Below are 25,043 nucleotides of genomic sequence, written 5' to 3'. Positions count from 1 at the left end.
TTTAGCAAGATTTTGAAATTAGCCCTTGAAGACCAGTGCAAGAAAAACACCTTTTGTACTATTCCCATTAAAAACAGCACTAATAAGCAGAAAGTTAAACACATGAGCCAAAAATACCTTCTCTCTTGCAGCTGCTTGCTTTTCACGGAGATACTTCTCTCTGCATCGATCGCACACCAAATACCACGTGCTCCCTCCAATGCCACCATCGCCACAATTCCCAGCCCATCCTCCACAGAAGTGCCCAATGCTGTTGTAACCTTGGCCACCTGCATAGCGGCCACAACCTACATGGGGGAAAGGTGAGAACAAGTTATTTCAAATGCAGGATTCTTATTCTACTATTTATTGCTGTAAAATAGGAGTGAAGAGGGGAGAAAAGAAGATGCTTGTCTTTTCCTGGCCTAATTTTCTACTTTTCTGTATGTCTGAATTGGTTACAAAACAAGGTTCTTGTGTGTTCTTGTCCATGTGTCCTACCAGTGTCCAAACAATACAAATGCACTGTAGTTTTCAAGTTTTTATAAAGAACTTGTCCAAAGCATGAACAGCTCCCTATTCAGACAGCTAAGTTACGGTAAGGTCAGTATTATAAGTTAACCAACAATATCTGTAACTTAAGGATAAAAATCTCACTTCCTAGGTAACAAAGCTTAAGAGGGAATGGAGGGTATTCTTTTGCTGATTAGAGGTTCTCAGAAAGATTCAGGACTTTAACTTTGCACACACAGAAGTAAAAAAAAAGTACATACCAACAAGTACCTCAAAAATATTAAGTTATTGATAACCAGTATTGACACGGCAGATTAAAGTTTTCTACTCTTGACAGAACAGTAGAGTAGAACAGTAACAGAAAACTTCTGTCAATGTAGAAACTCTAACTGACCGATCTCATTTTTATTTCCAAATTCTAAAGTGCCAAACATGGCATGTTTCTGAAGAGCTATTGTAAAGTCAGAGCATTTTTTTAACCTTGTTTCAAACAACTTTGAAACTTTAGATCCATGACTACTTGAAATTATACACAGGGATGTACAAATAATCTATATGCAAGTATAACTTTTAATTTAGTGTATATAATAGAAAGGATAGCCTGACACATTTTTGTAATAGTAACTAACACCAAAAGTGTGTGAAATATACTTTGTGGATGGACATGGGAATTAAAATACAGTCTTACCTGGATGAGCTTGTCGCATGTGGTAAGTCACTGGATATGGATGGGATTCTCCACATAACTCACAGATGGTGTCTTTTTCAGGTCCTCCCACTGCAAGCTGGGCCATCTCACCAAAAAGATTTCCCCTTGGCCTAGCTTCAACCTTTTCCTTTTTCTTTTTCTCCTTTTTGGCTTTTTTGTTATCTTTGTCACTTTCCTTCTTCTTTAACACTGCACAAGAACCAGGACTTGGAAAAATCATGTTTTGGGAAGCTGCTTTAATAGTTGCTAAAGAAATATCTTCCCAGAAAGCTACTAAATGTTGCAGTGTTAATGGAAGAGGAGACTTGGATTTCATTGTGTGATGACTGGATGTTTCAAAGGAGGTAGTTTCAGTTTTTCCATCCTCACACTTTTCATGCAGAGGAGGTTCTTTCAACATTGAGAGGACTTTGTTTTTATTGATGCTACCCATTTTAGATATATCTGGTCCATGAGGTGAGATGTTGAACATGTTAAGAGCAGATGATATTTCCAATGAATGTCTATTTTTCAGCTTGGTTTCCTTTTCCTCTGCAGGCTGTTGAGTAAGACTGCTTCGTATGGGTGCATGCTCTTTGGACAGCTCTGGATTAAACTTCAAAAAGGATGAGCACGCCATGGCATCATGAACTATTCCTTCATGCCAAAGAAATGCCGCAAATACGGCTCGAGCACATTCTGCAACAGAAGGTGACATTGCTTGCTTGGCAGGCTCTATGGGCTTTGATCCATCTCCTTTGAAAAGGAAGTTGGATTTTTCCTTTTTGGGTCTTGTGTGCCTGCCAGCACATTTACGGCTCACTTTTGGAGATGCTCTCATGTCTTGCTCATCCTTCAGTGGTGCTTTTCCAATGCTGAAATGAACTTTATTAGAACCATCGTCCAGACTTCTGAATTCGGTGTTGTCTTCACAGGTGGTATCTGTAATGCTGTCAGTCTTTAAAGTACTCGAAGTACAGACTTCAACTACCTCACTGTGAAGATTTTCTTGTACGACATGAGGGGAAGGAGCTCTGTTTTCAGTTTCTGGTGCAGATTTACCATCTTTTGCAATTATTTTTGGTTTAGGTGAAGTGGACCTCCCCCTTAAGGGTTCTGTTAGTGGCACTTTCTTTTTGCGAAGGGTATCTGGATCTAAAGTGTAAGAATCTGACTTGGAGCGTTCTCGAGGAGGATCAAGCTTTGTTTTTACAGGGGATGAAGCTTTCTGAGGTAGAGGCTTGTCATGGGGTGATGAGGATCTTGGAGAACTAGCACCAGATCTAATACCTGTAAGTGTCTTTGTCTTTGGAGAAGACGACCGGGTTCCTGGCCCTGGAGATTCAGCTCTCAGACCAGGAGTTGTTCTTCCATCAGTTTTTAGTGTTTGTAAAGTGTTATGATTTGGTGACAAAGACCTGCTGTGCGAGTCTGACCGCAACTTTGCGGCATCTGACTTCAGCATCAGACACTCACTGGCTGATAAGCCATCGGTATTTCTGGGTTTCTTCTGCTCGGCAGCGACTCTGTTCATTCGCACATCAAGCTTGGGTGACCTGCAGTCAGCTCTGTGCTTTGATGACATGTCTGACTTTCCTGCTGGAGAAATTGGTCTAGCAGCTCCTGTGAAATTCATTCGGTCACCTGTATAATATTTCATAATTGAATTGTTAGATGTTGACAGCGACACCTTTTATAGTACAAAACAAGGACTAAAGACCTGAACACAAGATAAACACCAAACCCATGCTTCTGTTCACATCAAAATGAAAGGAAACATGAAGGGATCTTTTTCTCCCTAGAACACTTCTGATAAATTTCTTTTCCCAAAGATACACAGCAACAAGTGTTAAGAAGTTTTTACAGAAAAAACACTACTAATGGAGGTATCAAAAGGCACAGTTCACTCTTTCTACAAAACCCTAATAAAGGAAGCACAATTTACATCCTTTGGTAAAATTACAGGAGTTAACTAAGTTTACCACAGTAGCAACAGAAACCCAGGATTATTTATTTATTATCTCAACGTGTGACAGGCTGACTGCAACAGAAACTTTCTTTAATGCTCAAAAGTTGGGAATTGTAGGAAGTAAACACTGTTATAAGGCAAACTGGGCAAGAGGCTTGCAAATATGCTCAAAACTAATAAAATGAATATAAATATTCAATATTAGAAATAAAATGAAAACTAATAAAATGAAACTGATAATGTAAGGAATTTACTTTTTTAAATCCACAATACACTCAATGTTCTGCTACCAAAACATTTAAACCCTCCTTCCAAAACAACAAACCCACTTTTTTCAACCACTAAGTTAAATGGCCAACTCTGGTCAATGATGTCCTCCTACTTTGATGCACTAATTGATCGTTCCTATGCATATTGACTTTGTACATATATTAATCTACAGAGCTGTAAGACTATAAGAGCTATAAGAACTACAGGCAGCTTAGTACAAGAGCATGTAAAACAAGTATATGCAAAAAGTAGCTTATTAAGGCAATCTGCAGGTGATATCTCTGTTAACCTAGTCTCTCTTGTAGAATTCTATTTTGAAAATTAATCCAAGCAATATGGAAGTTACTGGCGAGCAGTGCAGCAGTTAATACAGCTGTTTCTCCATAAATCCTCACACTCCAAAATCTTGAATGCAGAGTTAAATCCTTTTGATTTGAATGGGTTTTCATTAATCAAACATGGCAAGTGTTCCCCTAGTAAAGCCTGCAGATTTAGGACACAGTACTTAGGAATATTTTACTTTCCTAGGTATTATAAGGTTATTTGCACTTGTCTAGGCATATTTTTGGGAAAGTAACTACTTGTTAAAAAATGCAGTTTTAATTAATCATAGAACATTTGCAAATTTAAGCCTTGATTTGTAACGGGAACAGGATAGTCACCTTTTCTCTAATACCTTCAGTATTAGAAAATGTGAAATCAGTGGCTACTTTCTTATGCATTATGGGATCTGAAGCAACTTCATGCAGTTCTCAATCACCAACCCTTACCCCCATGCTAGAAAAGATATAGGTGCATTTTTTCTTACTATTATCTCTCAATATAAAACAAAAAAAGAAAAATCTGAAAAATTTTGAGCAAAATTTAGCAACCAAGATGCTTCCTCAGGTTACAAAAAATTATTATTTATTTGCTATTTCCATATTTAAATACCTCACAATAAAATGAACAACAACAGGAAGAAGTGAAGGTAATGAGTTATATTGGAATATTTAACAAGCCTGAAAGTTAGGATACTCTCCTGCCTTCCCAAGACATGGCAGAAGTTCATGCTTTTCAGAGCAGAGAAGAAATACTGTGTCTGTATTCAGGAATAATACATCAAAAATATAAGCAATAGAATATATTATCCAATGTATTTATCATCCTATCAACTTGGAGAATCTAATGTGTCTTTATTTTTACAAGTTCTATAAATTGTTTTTCACTTGGAGGGGGGAGGTGGAATAGGAAGGCAAAAAATAATATGGTATATTGTGGTTTATAAAATGACTGTTCTTGCTAAAATAAAAAAACAAGTTTCAGAAATATCAGTCCAAGCATTTCAACCATTCCAGCTTAGTTATTCAACATTTATCCTGATGAGCTACTTTGTGATAAATTCTGAAATGCAAATTGGAATTACTTTTATACACATTTTTCCCAGTTTGCGAGATGAGAAAATACTTTAGGTTGAAGCTTTTACAGAATGCCTCATAAAAGAGAAAAAAAAAAAAGTGAAAAGATGACAATCATTTTAGAGGACAAAGAACACTTCAAGTCATTCAGCAAAGTATCAAATTTCAAGTCCATGCATGATGAGCAAATAGCAATACCACAGCAATGACAAAAACATTCCAGAACCTATAACAGCTTATGAAAGGTATAGCCTAATAATGGCTTCCAAAACCAGAAGTATTTTGTATTTTAAAAAAATGCAGGTTTGGATTTGAACATACAGAGATAAATAATCCTAAGCAATATTCAAGATTATCAGCACAAAAAGAAAAAACTCCCAAAGGAAAAATTGCATTAAATAGCAAGGTGCTTTGTGTGTAAGCAAAAAAAAAAAAAAAGTCCCAGATTTTATTTCCTGTTTCTTCTTATATACTTCTTTTGCCTATTGCTTGAAAACAGGTATAATAAGACTAATAGTCACTTTCCATTTTACAAAGCAGAGATGGCTAAGATTGTGTATCATGGAGTTGCTGCAACTCAGCAAGGCAACACAAAATGATTACATAAGATGAGCTCCCAACAAATACCAAACTTGAACATTTGCTTTCAAAACATTATTTTATGAATGAAAACATTCATTCATTAATTTACATGAATGAAATAAAAATGAATGGAAGGAGAAAAAAAACCCAAACCCAAAACATTTTGCAGGTAAAAAACTCTGAATAACCTTGCTATGTTGGCATGCATACCCACCCTTCAGTTTGTGAGAGAGAGATGAAATAGCAGAGGCAGGCCCAGCTACATCACTAGTTTTGTAAATACGCTCACGAGAAGCAAGGCAGCAGGATGGAGTTTCTACAGTGGAAAACAGTTGTACAGAAGCAGCACAGATTCAATGGAAAAGCAGCAAAGATAAAAGCAAGCATTTCAAATGATATGCATCTTCTTTGTTATGTATTCTGAATTCAGTGTTTAGATTCCTACATTAGTTTTAAATGACAGCAGTTTGTAGTAGAATGTGGTAGATCAGCCTCCTTGATCTAAAAATTCTGCAATTTCAGTATTAGTTTCCAGGACATAAAATGTAATATATGGGGACTAGCCAGTAAGATTTATGGTTTATTATAAAACCCAGCAGTGTCTAGTTTTGAACTGAACTTGGCTTTGAAAGGTTAACATTTAATTTAACATTTAATCTGTAAATTCAGAAATTAATTATTTAGAATTTCATTATAGCCTTCCAGATGATCAGCTTACATATTCTTTCATGGAAGTTAGAGAACATCTAATTATTTGTGTTGGAGTCTCATTAATCACCATAACAAATGAAATAAAAATATTTAACACATCAAAACTCTCCATTTTCAAAAGGGATTGCATCTCAATAATGTAATGTTTTGATAAACTTCACTTATGTAATGATGAGCTCCTCAATACAAGAGACATAAGATGCAGATCTAGCAGCAGATGAGTGTCTAGAGTACATGAAAAAAAAACTGTAACAGCTTTAAAAATAATTTTGACTGAAGAAAAATTCTGATGTCATCCATGACAATCTCAGCAGTGTCTGCTGAATTCAAATCTGTTAGAAAGACTGCTCTACAAAAATTAAACTTGGAGAAAAATAATAAAGACTTTTTGTTTCAGTGTATTATTTTTTCTATTTTTTTCTATTTTTTTTTTCTGGTTTTAATTCTAATTCCTATTCCTTCCTTTGGGGAAAAAAAAAGTAAAATTCTTAAGTAATAATTGCAAAGAGAACGTGTATGTTAGAAGACACTGTTTTAGATACATCCTTATGTACAAATGGACTAAGGCAGCTGTACTGAAATTAAATAATTGCAATTCCTATACTATTTAAGACATCCTTTTCATCTGGTAATACATTTACTAACTTGTACACATCAACTTACCAAGCCTGCCTCCTTATGCAATAAGCTATGCTTCTACAAACTCTACAATGAGAAGGTGTTCATACATTTGAAGGATGAATTTCATTCTTTAAAAAAATAAATGAATCCTTAATTTCTCAACACTGTAGTAACACAGATTTAACACCAGTATTACCTAATTTTGGGATCTAAAAATGATATGAAGAGATCCATAATAACTATAAAGCTTCTAAGTAACACCAACAATTTTTAAAGGTAAAGGCAGACAAACATTAGGAGCACAAAACAGCAGTAGCAGCAAACCTAAAAATGTCAATTAGATACACTAGCATCCCACTCTATGAATAATTAGTTAAAGGAAAATCTTTATAAAATCCACTTTCATGAATGCACTTTTATACTTCATTTTTTCACTGTGTCTGAGAACACTTACATTTTATAATGTTGTAATCTAGTGTTGAATGATGTATTACAATTATTAAATCATTCCAAGGAGATTGTGGATGCAAGAGTACGACAATTGACATATATCTGGGCTAAAAGGACAGTCTCAGGGACCAAGATTTTTATCAGGACTCCCTCTTTCTGAAACATCCTCAAAGACTATAAAGACTTGAAATACAAGGCAGGCAAGGCCTCTCATGAGCCATTTGAATGTGACAATGTGCCTTTAGTCAAGCTCTTTCCTTCAACATGGAAGTAAGTTCCAGCTTGAAAAGCTACCCAATATGGAAATGTAAGAGGCAATTCAGTTTCTATGGCAGGATACAGTCTTTTAACAGCTGTGCCTACTTCCTCTGAGGAAACACAGGAAGCAAGACATACTACTAACTGGTTCATATGAGTCTTCTTTAAACAAACTCTGTATCAATCATGTAAAATATCACTGGGAAATAGAGTTAAGTTCAATTTCTTCTGAAATGCCACTGCTTTTCTGCATCATGATGAAGGAGAGCACTGACCTGCCTTTGCTGTGCTGCCTAAGCAATGGATGCCTCTTAAAAACAATGTAATCTTCTTTCACTCACTTTTACTGACAAGAAAATACAATACAGCTGTTAGCTGAATTTCTTCAAGCACTGTAGTCCATGTATTTTTTTTCACCTCCTGAAAACACCATATGTCATAGTGACAGCAGGACTCAGACTTCTTTCAGAAATTATTTTTCCAGGAATTAAAGAATGCACTGAAATAAAAACATGCTTATATCTTAAAAAAGAAAAAAGTATTTGGTATGGCTAAAGTAGTGGTATGAGTGAATGAATTAAAGCAAAAGCTGAAACGTGGTATCATGAGAAAAATATTAGCAATATTCTATATCAATGGTGAGGTTGAACCACATTAATTTATTAACTGAAAGAAGCATTCCTATTCTGGAAAGGTAGATTAAAAAAAAATACTTCTATGCTCTTCTAATTTTTAACTACAGCTTTTGAAGGTTTGGTATGAGGAAACTAGTTCTAAAAAAACACCTGACACAATTTGTACTCTTCCTCCAACCTCTACCATACCAGTCCCCCCAAGGATGGCTTTGGATTGACGTGGACAAATGTATGTTTCATATGTACTCTTGCCTATAGAACCTGAAAAGCCTAGGTTATGAGACCATTTAATTTAGCTCAAATTTTCAGGAATGATGCCTTGGCAATATGCAGCATCTGAAGAACCAATTAGATCAGTTGTCATTGATTTAACTGATGATTAAAGCACACACAGAAGAGACCACCATGCCTGGTTGAGGAGATTGTCTCCATTTTACTGAAACACTATGGAGAAGCACATGTTATGTGTTCCATATGTGTGCTGCTGTTTTGTGCACCCTCTGCAGTTTTAGAAAATGTAGAGACCAGCACTGTCATTCTAAATGCAATCTGACCAGTACCTAGATGGGAAAGGAAAAGAAACTGAATGCACAATACTGAAGGGATGCATCAAGGAACTCCTGACAAAAATGGCAGGAACTGATAATAGATGCTTGGACTGTAGCATGGATTGGAAAGGAAGCAGCCTGACAGGACGCTGTACTGAACAGCAGCTCAGCACTGCAGTTCCTGCCTGGACCAGGAAGCAGTACCTCAAGCAAGCTGCCAGGGCTGCATTGGAAGAGGGTTAACATATCAGAAGTCACAGGGGTCCAAAGATTTTAGCCCAGAAATCCATTCCTCATTTGCAGTATCATCTCAAGTGTGAGGAAACATGACATAAAGGTCTAACACTGCTGACTGCAAAGTCTCACACTTCCCTCCTTCAGAGCTCAACAGCCAATCATCACATTTTAGTAACTGATGCTGGGACAGCATGCCAAGATCCTGTTACCCACACTTGCCACATCTAAGGAGATTTATAACCCAGCACATATTGCTGAAGGTTAAGAAACCTTCCATGACCCTATAGGCTTCCACAATTCCCCGACACTCTGAACTCAAATTTGAGTCTTCTGTGCTTTTAACAAAGTTCATTGACAAACCAAGCAACGAATAATAATCTTGTGGCTCTGGGAGTTTGCAGTCACAAGCAAATCTGTTACTGATGATCTTACAAGCTTCTCAGAAGCAAGCATAAGCATAAACAAGCATAAGCAGCAATTACAGCCTGTTTTGGTCAAATATCCAAGGAAGAAATATACATGAACTTGTGATCTTAATGGAAAAAAATTCTTGCTAAGGCTCCAAGTCAACACAGACTTTCTTACTCCAGGTAGGTTTTGCCAGCTCATTTACCTTTTCTGAACTTTTCGTTGCACACAAGACTAACAGAGAATTAAAATAAATGACAAGAGTACCTTAATTTTGTCTATCCCTGTGAAAAAGAAAACAATCTCTTGTGTAACTATGTCAGAAAATTAGCCAAGGAATTAAGCAGTACAGAACAATCAGTCCTTCACAGAGTTCTAGCAAGTAACACCAAACCAAGTAATAGAGCGTTCCCTTTTGTTTTCTCTAATATCACTTCTGCAACAAATTCTTTGCTATAACAGAGACACTTTTTAGTTCTTCAAGTGTCATATCTCAGGAGGTGACTGTCCCAAACAGTAGTATTTCTGAAACAAAATACCAGACACTGTGTTGAAGGATAAAAGGTTGTGACAAGTCCTTTCCTTCTTTCTTAAGTGAACTTGCAAACCAAACCACAAGAACAGAGAAATCTTGTGAAAAACGAGCTACCTACAAACACTCCTAAGGAAAATTACAATCTGTCACCAGCACAAAGTATACTTATATCAGATTAAGATTTTTCTTCCTATTTCAAAAATCTAAATTAAGGAAATCATTCTGGAAGGCATTCAGCAGGATCCCAGCTTTCCTCAGAATTATGCTTCCAAACCAAATTTCTCCCCAGGGGTAGAGATACCTGAGCAGGAGCAGAAAATGTAAATAGCAGACTGAACTATTTAGGCTGACTTGAAATTAAGATTGATCTTCTCTGCAGACAGGGAAATCTAGGCTGGCACACCTTCTTTCAACCCTTAGACTGCCATTAGTCCACTTAATGTAACAGTACATTGACTATAAACATTCATTTTAATTTTAAAATCTAACTTTACCGCAGGAAGCACTTAAGGATGGAGTACAAAATTGGAAACTAAAATTAAGCATGTCTAGGGCAAAAATTCAATTGACTTGATATGGACTGTTAATGAATTTAACTTTTAATTACGTGTTTGGTAACAGGAGGCTATAAAGTGATTTAGAAATAATGAATAAAAATAGAATACTTAGAATGAGTTTCTGTTATAATTCCAATAAAACTGCATAAAAGCATTAAATGAACAAGTATATAGATGTAGTCTTACAGGCATCCCTTACAGTATGCTGAATTTGGATGAACTTGCACATAGAGGATGAACAAGTTTGCAAAAGCATAAAGAAGTTTAAACAGGAAATCTTCTCCCATATTATTCTTAAATTTTGTGTAAACAAAAAAGTTAATATTTCTCTCCCTTATGGATAATTTACATTACCTGAATCAAACCTGACACTGGATAATAAACTGTTTAAAAAAAAAAACAAACCCTTGTATCATATCACAGTCAGTACACCAGTACACCAATTCAGGTTGACAATTTTTGCCCTTCTGGAAGTGCAAATAAGCAAATTGGTTGAGACCTTATAATATGCTAAGATCTCAAATCAGACACAAATTTGAAAAAGTTTTCTAGTTTCATAGTTTTTTTAATTTGGTAGACCACCAGTGCTTACCCCGCCCCTCACAAAAAAAGGGCTTCCATTTGAATTGGATCCTTATTAAAACACAAAACATGGATGTAGCTTACTGAATACAGTTTATCGACATGTCTAGGACAGAGAAATCCATTGAGCAAGCTCTTGCCAGGCAGTAAAAATGATGCTTTTGTTTTCATACTATAGATGTCTAAATGCTAAAGGATTAATCTGTAATTTGAAATAAGACAATTAGGTTTATTTTTGATGCAGTACTGAGTAACTGATTTTACCTCTCTGAACAATAGGGGAAGAGAACCTAAAAGTGATGGGAAAGAATAAATATTTGACAAATTCTCAATGAGGGTGCACTGATACCACTGGCAATCAGCTATTTTATCTGAATAGAGCTTGGAATATTCTGCTTTCACAATGTCGGTGTAATTCCAGCAAAACTACAGAAAAACACAGTCAAAATATTTGATACAGAAATATATATGTATTTTATATATATATATACACACACATATATATATACACACACAGACATTGAACTGACAGGGTACCACAAGAAAGAGCTGAGGCACTTCAGAGAGACAGTTTGTGGGAGACAGGGATAAACTAGTATTCCTGTGACCTGCACTCTAACTGTTCTGCATGTAAGAGAGGATTTAGTGTAGGATCAGCTATCTATCACAAATGTTAAATTTTCATTAATCAAAACAGTTTCTTGTCCTCCCATCAGTAATCAGGTTAGCTGATATTCACCTCAGCAAGCAAACTTCCATCACCATGCCAATCTATGAGCACCCAAGAGAAAACTAACAAAATATTTCTTATGAGTAGTTCCAAGTTATTCCCACTGTCCAGCTATATCCCTAAAGTTAGGAGCAATGACAAAAATAGAAATTTAGGAAGTAAGAAAAGTTAATACCTAGGTATACACTGTAGTGCATTTCTGATGTTAAAAGAATGATCAACATTTTGTACTATATGAACTATTTACCCTAATTATAAACCAGAGTTGAATATTGGAAATGCACTTTCATGACTTGTCTACAGTGAAGAACACATACAAACCCAAAATATTTTCAATACAAAAATTAAAGTTGAACAAGTATACTTCTCTGGGAGCATTACCTCACATGCTTCTGAATCATGAAAAACTTAAAAGGAAAACAAAACCAGAAAGTGCATTGTGGGATGATTAGCAGCTGGTAAGCAACTGAGAACAGCAATGTCAAAGCTGCAAAAATGGACTGATGAGGCAGGTAAGGCTGACAAACTTACTCTGAAGCTGTGGCTGAGGCTGCTGGAAGGAAAGGGGTTGTCCGAACACAAATGGACTGTGGACAAGGGAAGAGGGAGGTTTTGCAGCTTGATCAAAGATGGAAGGAGCTGGGAGATTTGGCCGTGACTGAATGGAATTCAGTATGGCACTCAGTTGGTCACCTGTAGTGGGCAAAACAGTCAAAACTACAACCTGTTACCTGTCATTCTCCAAAAAGGCAGAGTAAAATGGTACTCAAAGTTTAAATGATGATAACAGAGAAAGCTCATAAATCTCATTTAGCCACATACTACTCTGGTTGTGGCTAAACATAAAAATCTCACTCCATGCATGGTAATAAAATCACTGTTTTTTAAGGATCATGGAAATTTTACTGCAGTTATTTTAAACATTTCAAAATAGAGATTTATATTTGCCTTGCTAAAAAATGAAGAGCAGCCAAAGAAAAAAACAGAAATCCCTAGCATTTACAATAATACACACATGCAACAGTACATGCAGAAAAAACGTTATAAAAAACTGATGAGAAGGGAAAGCTAACATGTAATCAGGCTTTGGCAAATGTATTTCTGTGCCAATGCTTTGGTAAATATTTGCGAATTTTTGCAAATATTTTTAAAAGTATTCTGTTATGCTGTTTTTTGAGGTCAGATTGAAGGTAATTTAAAGAAATCCGTAAGTACCACTTAAGAACTGGAACTGGTTTTCTGAAGAACTACCTACATTTGCTGTGAGGCAAATGAAGGCCTTCAGCTAACTAGCACATTAAAAACAAGAGTTTTAATTTCTAAATGGCAATTTTGAAAAAACTCAATGTGTGCATTAGAAATACATGACGCCTCAGTAAGAAGGCCACACCATGTCATAACTTGAAGTATACTTAGTAATATGAGGTAGGAGACACAAAGAATTTGAGAGAATCTCAGATTCGAACCATCACCAGACAACTCCTAACAATGTCACTTTATTCTGCAAATTCCTATAATTTTGACACCATTATGGAAAAGCTAGTAAAAAATTTTAATAGCTTTAATAGCTAATTTAAATGTAGTTTAAAACTCACAAAATTTACAACATTTTTGGATTATTATCAATTGTCTTTTTAAGGAATTAGAGAAAGATCAGCAGATGTATCAAACAGTTTTATCTAAGAACTCCTAAACTACATTTATTTTCTTGATATTTTGGGTTAAAAAATAAGAAGAGAAAAATAGCAGAAAACAGATGGAATGCCCCTTCTAAATAATCATCTACCGTAATCAATGAATCAATTTTATTTTACTGTTTTGGAAGTAGCATGCCTACTGGAATCTGTACTTCAGCAGCAACCATTCCTAGCTTAAAAACCTAGAAATGATTGAGCAACCTGATATAGGGGGGTTTGGACCTAGGTGATCTCTAAGGTCCCTTCCAACACCAGCCATTCTGTGATTTACATGTCTGACAAACTATTATTCTTAAATGCAACATGCCTAATTCCTGAAATGAGCAATTAGTTTAAAGGGAAGAATATCTGAAGAGTAGTTGAATGTCATCTACCCACAACAGTCAAATATAGAGGTGGGTAGGGCCAATCACGAAGAGTATTAAAAACTTGCCTGTAACATAGAAAGCTGGAAGAGAGAAGACACAGCTAAATCAAACAGATTCTTTTTGGGAGATAAGTCTTCTTTCTTGTAGATAATACTGTAAACTTAAAATTAACAGTTTTACAGTAGGAAACTAAAACCTACTGTAAAACTACATACCTATTTTATGGGGATCTTTATATTTGATCAGTCATTCTGAAACACTCTTGGATGGGATTGAATTTTCATCAAAACTATATTCCTATTCTGTAGGCACTCCTATAGAAGTACTTTTAACAAACAAGCCCCTCCAAATAAGCGCTTCCTTCAGAAATTCCCCTAAGAGATTGTTCCTGTGCCTTCCAATTTTTATTTTTCACAAAACTCAAAGCTTCTTAGACCTGAGAATACCGAAAGACTGCATATAAAGTAATGGTAGAGCTGAAGAATTCAATTTTTGGGAAAGTAAGACCATTATTCATTCAATATAGTTGCCAACAACTCTCCACTCTTGGGCAATTCAGAAGGAAATACAGTACACAGACTAAATGAAGTCATGTAGCTGAGTTGTTCATTCACACTAAACATCACAGCTTCAGGGTATGTTGAGAAAATAATGCATACAAAATAGTATGGAATTCAATGCCAGAAGTAGCTTCCAAACATTTTGTAACTGTATTATCCCAAAGAAACACCTTTGAAACTGCTTAAAATACAGTAATAAAGAGAATCACGATGTCTTCAGAAATCAGGATGTCTGTTAGCACATTCATCTCTAAGATTTTATCTTTGGACAAAGAAAAAAAAATATTGTCTCAGTATGTTTTTGCAGGAAAAAGAACAGATAATATTTCTGCACTATTACACAATTGACATTGAGAGACAAGCTGTAATACTGCTTCACATCTTAGGCAATTCCACTTTCGTAATTCCACCATTACTCTGAAATGAGTATGGATGAACTGGGAAAAGAAGGTTTAAAAGGCTCTATAAAACAAAAGGAAAAGAAATACTTTGACTTATCCAGCCTTTGTCCAAAAAAGTGCATTTCCTATAATAATGCATGGACAAGTATGAACCACTCTCTATACAGTAAACCTCTGAAAAATGATATAAAACTATTTCATGTTGTGACATTAACAGACTAGACTATTTAGGAATAATTATTTTCCTAATCTTCTCTCCTTTAAAATAAGTTTTAAGTTATTTGATTTAGGATATCATGAAGAAATATATGCTGGTGCTAAAAAACAGATAGCATACTTTAGGCCCCTATTTGTATTTGGCATGGACTATAGCAATGTAAGAATACAATGACAGAGCTTCATGTTTCAGGAATATTTCTCAAGAACCTCTGCCTCAAGGAAAGTCCTTTCTGTATTAATAAATCTATTAGAACTAACCAAGAAATGAACAGAAGGCATGCAGATTGAGTTTATTTTGATGACTTTTATATATGTATTTAGGTCTTGTCAACAAAATAAACAATGATTAAAAGAAGTAACTATTTTATATCAGCAAAAAAACCCATGATTTTATTTATTTCCCAGCAGTTGTAACTGGTATCCATGTGATTGAAAGGTAACTTCAGTTTTATGACTGTTTTTTTTAATTTCACAACAAATTTTAAATGGCATATTTTATCTTGTTGACCTATTAAAGGCACTTAAGTTGTCAAGATAGATGACAAATATTTATGGAATTTTAAAAACATGCACTTTCTAAATGTAATAGTTATTTAATCCTGTTTCAAATGTATTTTTCATTTCAGCATTTCAGTTTTGTGCCTACCACTGCAGAAATTCACAACTAACTTCCAAATCTTTGCTGATCCTTTTTATACAGAATACTTAGACTGAAAACTAAAGCAGAGAATAAAAGCAGTTTTAACACTTTGCAATTCACTATACTACTGCTTGGACAGGATCTGTGTTACCTAAAAAAGCAGAAAATGACTAATAAAATATAAACAAAGTTAATAAAAATATAATTTTTTAAAAATACAAGTGTACAAACATACCTTTGTTATTTCCAAGGCCATAATCAAACCCTTGTCCATTACTACAGCTTGTCCCCTTACTGAAAGCTTGTATTGAAAAAGGACTTGGGGGAGGAGTCTGCACATTTTGATCTAGAAGGACTTGCTCTGTAAAAAAACCACATCACTTCGGAGTTAGACCTCTTGGTAACAGATTGACATTATAAAGATGAGTCACAAAGCAAATGAGTGATATTTATTTCCACCGATAGCACTCTTCCTCTCAACTAAATTCTCTTCAAAAAACCCTGCTCTTCAGAACTCATGCTCTAAAATATAAAGACAGAGGACTTAATACCATGTAGACTGTTTTTTTGTTTGACTGTGTTGTTGCCAGCTATGCCATTATTTGATACTTGTTTTTTTCCAGTAACATCATTCAGCAGTGTTTACTCTTTGGACAGCAATTGTTGAAATCCCTCCGACAAAGCAAGGTGGAGAAAGGATAGTTTTCAGAGTGGAAACTCAGAGCCAACAAACATTTAATTGTGGCTACCCCTGATAGTCCACAGGACACAAGACATTTTTTCCTGACAGATTTATTTGTATCTGTAAATGAGTACTACAGTTTTGCTTTCTATGTGACACTAAAGCAACCTCTGACCCAAAGCAACTTGGAGTATTTAATAATATTCAAAACTATAGTAGAATTAAAATAAATGAGACAGAATCCACTTGACTATTTAGATTTACAGAGAAATTACTGACTTAATGTGGTCAAAAATACCATTACAACTGACAATACATGAGAAAGCATTCAGAAGCAATATCCCAAATGCAGATTTAAAAGCTTGAGCTTGCACCTTGAAAACTTCTTCTTTCTTGTCAGTGTACTAAAATTAACATGGATTAAAAAAACAAAAAAAAACCACCACAACTCTTCAAAAAGTAATTTTTTAAAAACTGCATTTCAGGACAAAACTGCATTTCAGAGTACAAATTATATTCATTCATACATACTATATTCAAGTTAAAAACAGATTACCAGGGAGAAAGCTGGAAATTTAAAGTCAGTTTATAAACAAAAGGATCTAGAATTTTTTCAATCACAGGCTACTCCAGATCTTGCTGTAGTATTTTAACTGGATACCTGTCTACAGACCTAGCTATTCAGACTTTTGCCTAGTCTCTGAGAGAAATCCTACCTCATTATGGGAATTTAATTATAATTTTATTAAATAATGAATATAAGAATGTAATGAATATTACTGTAATTAAAGATGATGCTATTCACGGATTAAAAACAGACATTTGCAAATCCAGCTAGAGCTCCTGCAGATCCTATTATTTCCCTCTAGCAAAAGCATTGAAACTAGTGATAAATTATTTCTAAATCATTTCATGGCAAATAAAAACAATCAGTTTAAAATAACCTTCAGATATGGCTTAAGTGCATTAAGTTTCACATGGCACTGAGATGGGCTAGGAACCTGGAACAGGTTGAAAAATCTCAGTAATTGCACTAGTAACTGCTTAACCTGCTTTAGCTAGATGCACAAGAGACATCCATCTTCACCCTACCTGTAAAAAGAGATTCATCTAAAAAAGATTAACAACTGGCATATTGAGGCACAGGATTCATACCAGAAAGTTTCTGAGGCTGTATTTTATGAGCTGTATTGCAGAAATCCTACTACAGAGTTTTGTCCTCAAAGCCTGGAGCTTTAATTTCTGTTCTTCTGTGGTAGCAATGTTATATTCAAAGATGCCCTTCAGTAACAGTGCATAAATATCAAAAATCTGAAGACACACCTTCAAACAAGGGTCTTGCCTAAGGTCTTCCTGATTTGTGAATTCTTACTTAGAGCACACATATACTTCGAGAAATTTAAGACAATATGAAATGATAGGTCAATTACTGAAGATGAAAAGACTTAAAAATGCAAAATACTGTCAAGTTACTTGAATGTATTTCTCAAAATAAGCACTCAGGAACAGAAGTTTTTCCATACTGTTCAATTTATTAATTTCAGAGAAATTATTTTTTACTGGAAAAGCAAAAAATCCTGTATAAAAATAGAAAATAATGCACTTTATCAACCTTATCACTGAATGAATACATGTGCTTTCAACAATAAGGTACTGTTTCAATTCAAAATTATTTAGTTTCTGGAATCTACTGGGGCTCTGTGGGCACCTCAGAACTTGACATTATCAGACAACTAAAAATAGAAAAGCTATGACTACTAAAGAATTGCTTGAAGTATTATGTAAACATTTATATACTTAATGAAAAACTCTTTGCTATTTCCCTTCTTTGCAGAATGTTTTATACCTGAAAGTCAAGCTGCAACAGTCTACAGAAAATACTCATAAATTAGCAAGGAATTCCTTTGTTCTAATACAGTAATGTGATGCTAATTGTTAACAGTATCTTTGTGTAAAGTAAATTTCAGCACCAAATGTCAAATCCAGAAGAATAGCAAAGAATCTGCTGAAATGAACAAATAAAAGGCTAACAATAAGTGACCTAAAAACACAAGCAGAATATGACTGCTGAGGTCAAAGCTTTTCATAAAGACACCTTTTGGAAAATAGATGGATGAAATTAACCCCAGAGGTAAAAGAAAAAAGATGCTTAAAATTATTGTCCATAACCACGACTGGTAGAGAAGAAATTGTACAGAAATATTTTAACTGTTTTTTTAAAAAAATCATTTAAATAATGTTTAGAAACAACTTCTAAGTCCGACTGTACAGCGTAACTCAAATGAAAATACATAAGCTAATGTTATACCTGTTCAAAACTCAGATCTAAAATTTTATTTCTCAGTTTAGACTGCTTATTTTTTTCTAAGTTAATTTAAAAAAATAAAACAACCACTTGCCATCTTCATGTCGGAGGTACTGGTTTCCACCTCTGTCTCTAGCTAATGACCATGCCTCGCCTTCATCACTTTCACAGAACTCTACCATGCTGTTCTTATCCATTTGCACCCACGTACCTTCTGAATTAGTCACCTGATGCACACACATAAAAAAGCAAAATTTATTGACTTCTCAAATAATTCATTAGCACGATTGAGTAACTACTTATAGCATCTGGAAAACACATTGAATTTCAATCTTTCTATTACAAAGTAAATGCTAAAAAAAAGTTTCTTAAATTAAGGCCACAGGCTGAGGCAGACTGAAGTATCAAACCTATTTATGGCACATTTACACATTTAGGAGTAATTTAAAAAATGTTAGACCCATTTATGTTCAGAAGAAGCTAAACACCAACACCAGCACTTCAGAAAATCCACATAAGCCTAAATAAAAACTTGAGGGAAATAGTCTCCAAGATATACCTTCTAACTGATGGTGGCAACAGGAGAATTATAATACCAAGATATACATGAAAGGTTTTTATGAGTATTAATTTTGTTCCTGATATTATATTTAGGAAATAGCATGACACACTTCATCCTTAAGCCTTTCTTAACCATAAAACACCAAAAATGGACCACCCAGAATAGTAACAATAGTTCAGCAACTAAACAAGTTAATACAATCAGTACAGAGAAACAGGAATTTGTTAAATGGTTAGGTCCTAGGAAAACATTTTGTCAATGAAACAGAATTTTTTCAAATAACAGGACAAAAAAGAAGATCAAGAAACACAATTTTGTAAGGATTACTGTAACAAGAAATACATAAGCAAGCACATGTAACTGCAGTGCAATTTTAACATTATTCCAATCAATGCAAAAAGGCAAAAGACACGACTGCATTAGTAGTTATAATATAAACCAAGTTCAAAGGCCAGCATTCATCATGAGGAGAGGGGAAAAGCAAACCTGTACAGAGGCAGATTCTTTTGCTGCAGTTACTACTGTTATATACTGGTATCTATGAAGACATGAACTGAAGCTACAAGGATCCATACCTCGCCCACTGCCTTGACTTTGTTTCCCAGAACTAACATTCCAATTGGGATACCTCTAAGGTTAGGGCAGCTTCTGATGTTGTGACCTGATGGGCCAGTCTTCACTACCTTGTACACTCCAGGTCCACCTCGAAGAAATGGCATGTCTTGTTCTTGCATCACTGCTTCCTGTGGGCAGTGTGAATTTAGGTCTTTGAAAAAATCATCAGCATTAGACCTAGATTCCTGAGAAATTACAAAAAAGGCAAAACAGAACAGAATAAAACCTATTAATACCACCTTTAAGCTACAAAGGTAAGAAATACTTCAAGAGTACAAAAACTCAATTTCAATGCTAAGGGAGATCCTGGTTACATTGCTAATTTTAGTGCGCAGTGCCGAACAACTAACTACTAGTAAATTGCACATTAATCTAATTACTCCTGACATTACTCTTAAAGCAAATGTGGTATAAATGTAACCATTTATAAAAAAATAACAGCTCATATCTAACATTAGATACAAATTATTTAATCTAACTGCTTCCACTAAACCTTCATCCTTGCTGACATTTCTCAGGATACACAATCATTCCTCCTGCTCTATTTGTGAAATTTTGTGAAGGAGTGGGGCTATGGAAAGGGAATTTCAATATTATCTCACCATATGACATGCTTTTTTTTTTATTTCACATTTAGAATATATTGTTAATTTAGAGTCAAGGCAAAACTGTGACAAAAGAGGAACAGTAATACCATAGATTTTTAAATGCACATATAAGTGTTAGCATATATTTATTGCTTCCACCATGGCAATCAGAAAGGCCTGCAAATTTATTTCACCTCATACTACTTGCCGATTAAATATATATGCAAACCTGAAGTAAGAAAACACTTTGAATTTCTTAACAAAAAAGTGGTAGTTACTAACAGAATGGAAAAATTAGCATAGATTTTTCAGCAAGGAACAGCTTAACTGAAAGGCTTTTGTACAAAAAAATATGAGGGATTGGAGTAACAAACATACATTTACTTCAGAAGAATGCAAGTAAGAAGCAGGAGCAAGTTCTATTATACTGAAAGTCATAGGTGCTTTTAAAGGAACAACTGAAAGTTATTAACTACATAATGTCCTTCTCGATTAAGCCAGTGGTTCACCTCATTCAGTCTACTGTGTTCAGCAACAGGAGATGCTGTTTAGAAGCAGCATAAAAATCTTCACTAACAGTCTGTCCCTTATATAACAACAGCATTTAAAACCTTTTTATTATGGATGTTGCAGACTATACCCTATTTTCCTTAGTGTTTATTTATGAATCTGATTTCTATAAATTTAATTTCTTCTGAATATGCTGATAATTTCTGCCTTGACAATCTTCCATAAAACCACCTTCCAAGAGTTCACTTCCTGATGTAAGAAAGAATACTATTTTTGTCAGATTTAAAGCCAAACTTCTGGTTACATTATTTACTTTTAAATGAATGCAATTTTATCTGATCTCTTTAATTATCATGTTTTCAGCTTTTTTTGGTATGGAAGTCTGTGCACTGTGTCCAAACTAATACAACAATTTTTTCAAGAAGCCTTTATACAAAAATGATTCTGTTATGTACATATGTAACTTACAAAGCAAGTTAATGCAAGCTGAGGTAAACTGGTTTGAGAAAAAAAAGACAATTTAAACATAGTTTAGATCTTGACAATAACGTCTGCTATTCTGGGAAAAAAGAATCAGTGGACAAACAAGTTTTAAAATCTCTACACCAAAATATACAAACACATTATCATCTTCATTACAAAATTTATACCAAAAAAAAAAAAATCCATTTGAAAACATTACAGAAGTGATATTTAGAAGAATACTTCTGGAGTTAATTTAAACAGCTTAACTGTACTTAATGTATCTTGTTCCTAGAATTAAATAATTTTAAGAAAACATTAAGACTGGGCAGAGTATTTATTAAATATCTGTGGCTTTACTTATACAAATATCATCTTATTAAATGCTTCAACTTTATGTGGAGCCTCCAATAACAGAATAAAAATTTACCGGTAAATTCTGCTGTAAGGGAGAATGAAAGGCTTTGTTATGTTACTGGATCATCTCTCTGAATTTCTAACTTGGTTTGTTAAAAAAGAAGAGTGATACTGATGAATTAATAAAAATTCAGCAATTTGCCCTCGTATTTTTTTCTCATTTTAGAAGAAAGAAACACAGATGCAGCACTGAATGCAAATCTGATATTTCCTGTAAAAATAATTTACAGTAAAAGAGACTTCAAAGAATATTTAGCATAAAGTAGAGTCATAAGGTGCATTCTGAAAACAAGAGAAACAGTGTGACTGTTCCTGTAATTTAACTCACCTTAGGGGGTAAAGCTTTGGAAGTCCATGAAAAAAAGTCCAAATCCCTTACTCCTTGGCTAGCATTAAAGACATTCTGAGCAACAAAGTTTGAAAAAAAAAGACATATATCAACAAAGAAATGGGAACAAAGAAATATCGGAGGAAGAAGCTCAAGGTACTATAATGCAAACTTTCTCCTCAAGTAAATTTACTGGTAGAATGTTTTGCGAAAGGGGAAAGTTTTGTTTTCCTAATCAAGTCACCTGAGTCCACTGCTCACCATGGCAAATCATCCATCACACAGAAACAACTTAATATGTCAAAAGCTCAAAATGGATGTAGTGTGTCATGCCATTTACTGAAATTAAGAGCCAGACATCTCTTACAAAGCTTGATACTTCATGCACAGAAAATTCTCATATTTCTATTAGAAAGAAACAGTAGCTGGTCCCATCACAAACCAGTTTTCTGTCAAGATGGTCTCCTGTTCTGAAAGATGATTTCAACCAGTGCAGGACAAGTGCACATGAATTTTAGTCACCCAGTCAGAACCAAGGAGATGCAGAAGGGCTAAGCTCACTGTTGCTGAAAGAAGTTCACTTGCACAGAATGATTTCACCAGTTTGCACATCACAATCATACTTTTTACCAGAGCAAAAACTTTCAGTGCTATACAGAGAACAATTGCTAAGATTTCATTGGTTTTGTAAAACACACAATGCACGAACTAGTTTGTTATGAATAATCATAAACCAAATACAGCTTCCAGAGAGACATCACTAATTTAATAACCAATTGCCCACACTATAGAAATAAGCACTACTGTTCTGATTAATTTCTCCTCCCACAGAATAGCGAGGACACCATTTTTTAATTACTGGAAAACACAAAAAAAGAAGCCATCTTTTCTCCATAAGCTAGTTTCTACTCATTTCAAAGAAATTTTCACTGCTTCTGTCAAATGAAAGACTAGTATACATATAACAGTACTAATAATCATATTTATGGTATTTATGATGGAATCCCTTTGACAAAGCACCCATTTCATCTATAGGAACAGATGTATCAAAATCTAATTCCCTATCCCAGCTTGATATGGGAACCAAATGAAATCCCTGCTCAGCAGCCACATTAAAATTTAACAGTAGCTAAGGCAGTAAATCCTCTCAGGCAGAAACAAGTACAGAACACCCTTGGTATGCTTCACCTGTATTTCCTGAAAAAGCGCTAACATGTTAAAAGTAAGTAAATCTACACTTTTGCCACATGATAGAAGCAAACCATCTACTACATAGTGCTTGCAAATATCCAGTTTCAATAATACAAATTATCTGCCACTTGGACAATGAGGAGGAAATTGTCACAACACCAGCATTTCATTAGAATTGAGTACCTTTACCCAGAACTGAAGGAGGTAGCAATACACTAGTCATATATATGCTCAGGGGCTCTGGGGAAGGCTCTGTGGAAGGGGTGGGCGTTAGATAGGAAGATTTAGCAAAGTAAAGGCTTATCAATTTGGCATAAAACTATGGCAACTATAAAAAGCCTACATGTGCCTAATGAGTGTACTTCACAGGCATCGAACCTACTTACACTGTCTGATTCTATTACATTACAGCATATATCCTTTTTCCTGATGGACTTCCACTGGGAAACATGGACCATGTGACCCAGTGAAGTGGGACCATGCCTGGCTTAGAAACACCAAGATCAAACTAGAAGCTCTCCTTTGCTCTGCGAGCTTGAGAACTTCCTGGCTATTTAACACTGTACACCACTTCAGATGAATAGATCAGGCATCCATTTGATAGCTACGTTTTCATTCTGAAGAAAATACAAGATAGAAGCTTTGATTTTAGCCCTTATGCTATCATCTGTAGATTTAGTTAAGGCTTTCCTTCAAGACTCTACCTTCCAAGATCTAAAACTAATTACAGAAATTCATTTTCCCAACAAATTTTAGGTTTCAGAGATCAAAAAAAAATATTAATTTGTTTTTCCACAAAAAAATCATCTGACCATTGGCAAGGATTTAAAACATCAGTCATTATTTTTCAAAATGGAGTGGAGACTTATCTTAAACAGCCATCTTGACATTTTATCAAACATAGTCTTACTTTCCAATTGCTTTCTATCCTGCTTAAAATAATGGTAGAAATATTTTGTCCATGTCTTTCAGTGTCTCCACAGAACATTCAGCTTTCTGAGATTCTGTGATCAAGCACTGGAGCCTACATTCTTTCTTCCATTGCAATAATGGTTTGAAGAACTTGCAATTTCTCAATCCTTAATTGCCTGTGGTGGCTAGGGAACATAATATTGGAGCTGGACATCAGGGTACAATATTCCTTCTTATAAAGTTTTAAATTTAAAATTAAGTGATGAGAACTTACTTAGAATGTGATTTTTTTAGAAGACAAATTTCCAGAGCTTGACCAAGTTTCTATTTCTTCCTAGTGTGCACTGTTTTGTATTGTATGTACCTTTCTACTAAGTACATGTGTAAGCATGAATAAGTAACTATCTGTATAAGGAATTTTACAAGTATTTTCTCAAAAACAGATACCTGCACACTGTAAGACAGAAAGAAAAATAACTACCAGAGATGCAAAGAGCTTATTCAAAATCACAATCTATTAAATTCACAATCTCATAATTATATTACCTACAATGGACTGGATGCAGAGTTTCAGAACAGGGAAAAGAGACTGTAAAGAAGTCTCTTTTGAAAGGACAAGAGCAACAGAAGAAGAGCTAAAGACATGCTAAGAAGACAAATGACCACAGCTCAAATAAATAAAACACTGGTAACTACCATGGATGTCTCCTTTCCTATGATCATTTATCTTCAAATATAACAACTCCGATAAAAATCCAGAAAGTGCATTTATGAGATCCACAATATTCAGTGTTCGCTTCTTTATAAAGTACCTAGTTAATGCTAATAAACATACATAAAGTGCAGATACAAAATATACATCAAGATGGAAAGGGTTCACAACACTACCAAGTACCTCTGCTGTTATTTATCTGCTC

At 34.8% G+C, this 25,043-nt stretch overlaps 1 protein-coding gene across 21 annotated transcripts in view; it reads right to left on the bottom strand.

Moving 5' to 3' along the window:
• Positions 1-25,043, bottom strand: part of MYCBP2 (MYC binding protein 2) — a 169,986-nt gene that overhangs the window by 27,558 nt on the left and 117,385 nt on the right. For 9 of the 21 annotated variants that reach the window (XM_033514209.1, XM_033514187.1, XM_033514199.1 and 6 more), the window contains 7 exons: positions 22,024-22,098; positions 19,680-19,904; positions 18,637-18,769; positions 15,791-15,916; positions 12,202-12,387; positions 1,181-2,824; positions 118-287 (listed from right to left, as the gene is read on the bottom strand). In XM_033514209.1, coding sequence (XP_033370100.1) covers positions 118-287; positions 1,181-2,824; positions 12,202-12,387; positions 15,791-15,916; positions 18,637-18,769; positions 19,680-19,904; positions 22,024-22,098 — 2,559 coding nt within the window. The remainder of the gene's footprint in view (positions 1-117; positions 288-1,180; positions 2,825-12,201; positions 12,388-15,790; positions 15,917-18,636; positions 18,770-19,679; positions 19,905-22,023; positions 22,099-25,043) is intronic. The other 12 variants (XM_015622763.2, XM_015622676.1, XM_015622789.1 and 9 more) reach the window with 8 other exon arrangements.

Source organism: Parus major, chromosome 1, assembly GCF_001522545.3.
Source record: "Parus major isolate Abel chromosome 1, Parus_major1.1, whole genome shotgun sequence".
NCBI lineage: Eukaryota > Metazoa > Chordata > Aves > Passeriformes > Paridae > Parus > Parus major.
This window is presented reverse-complemented; position numbering and strand designations above follow the sequence as displayed.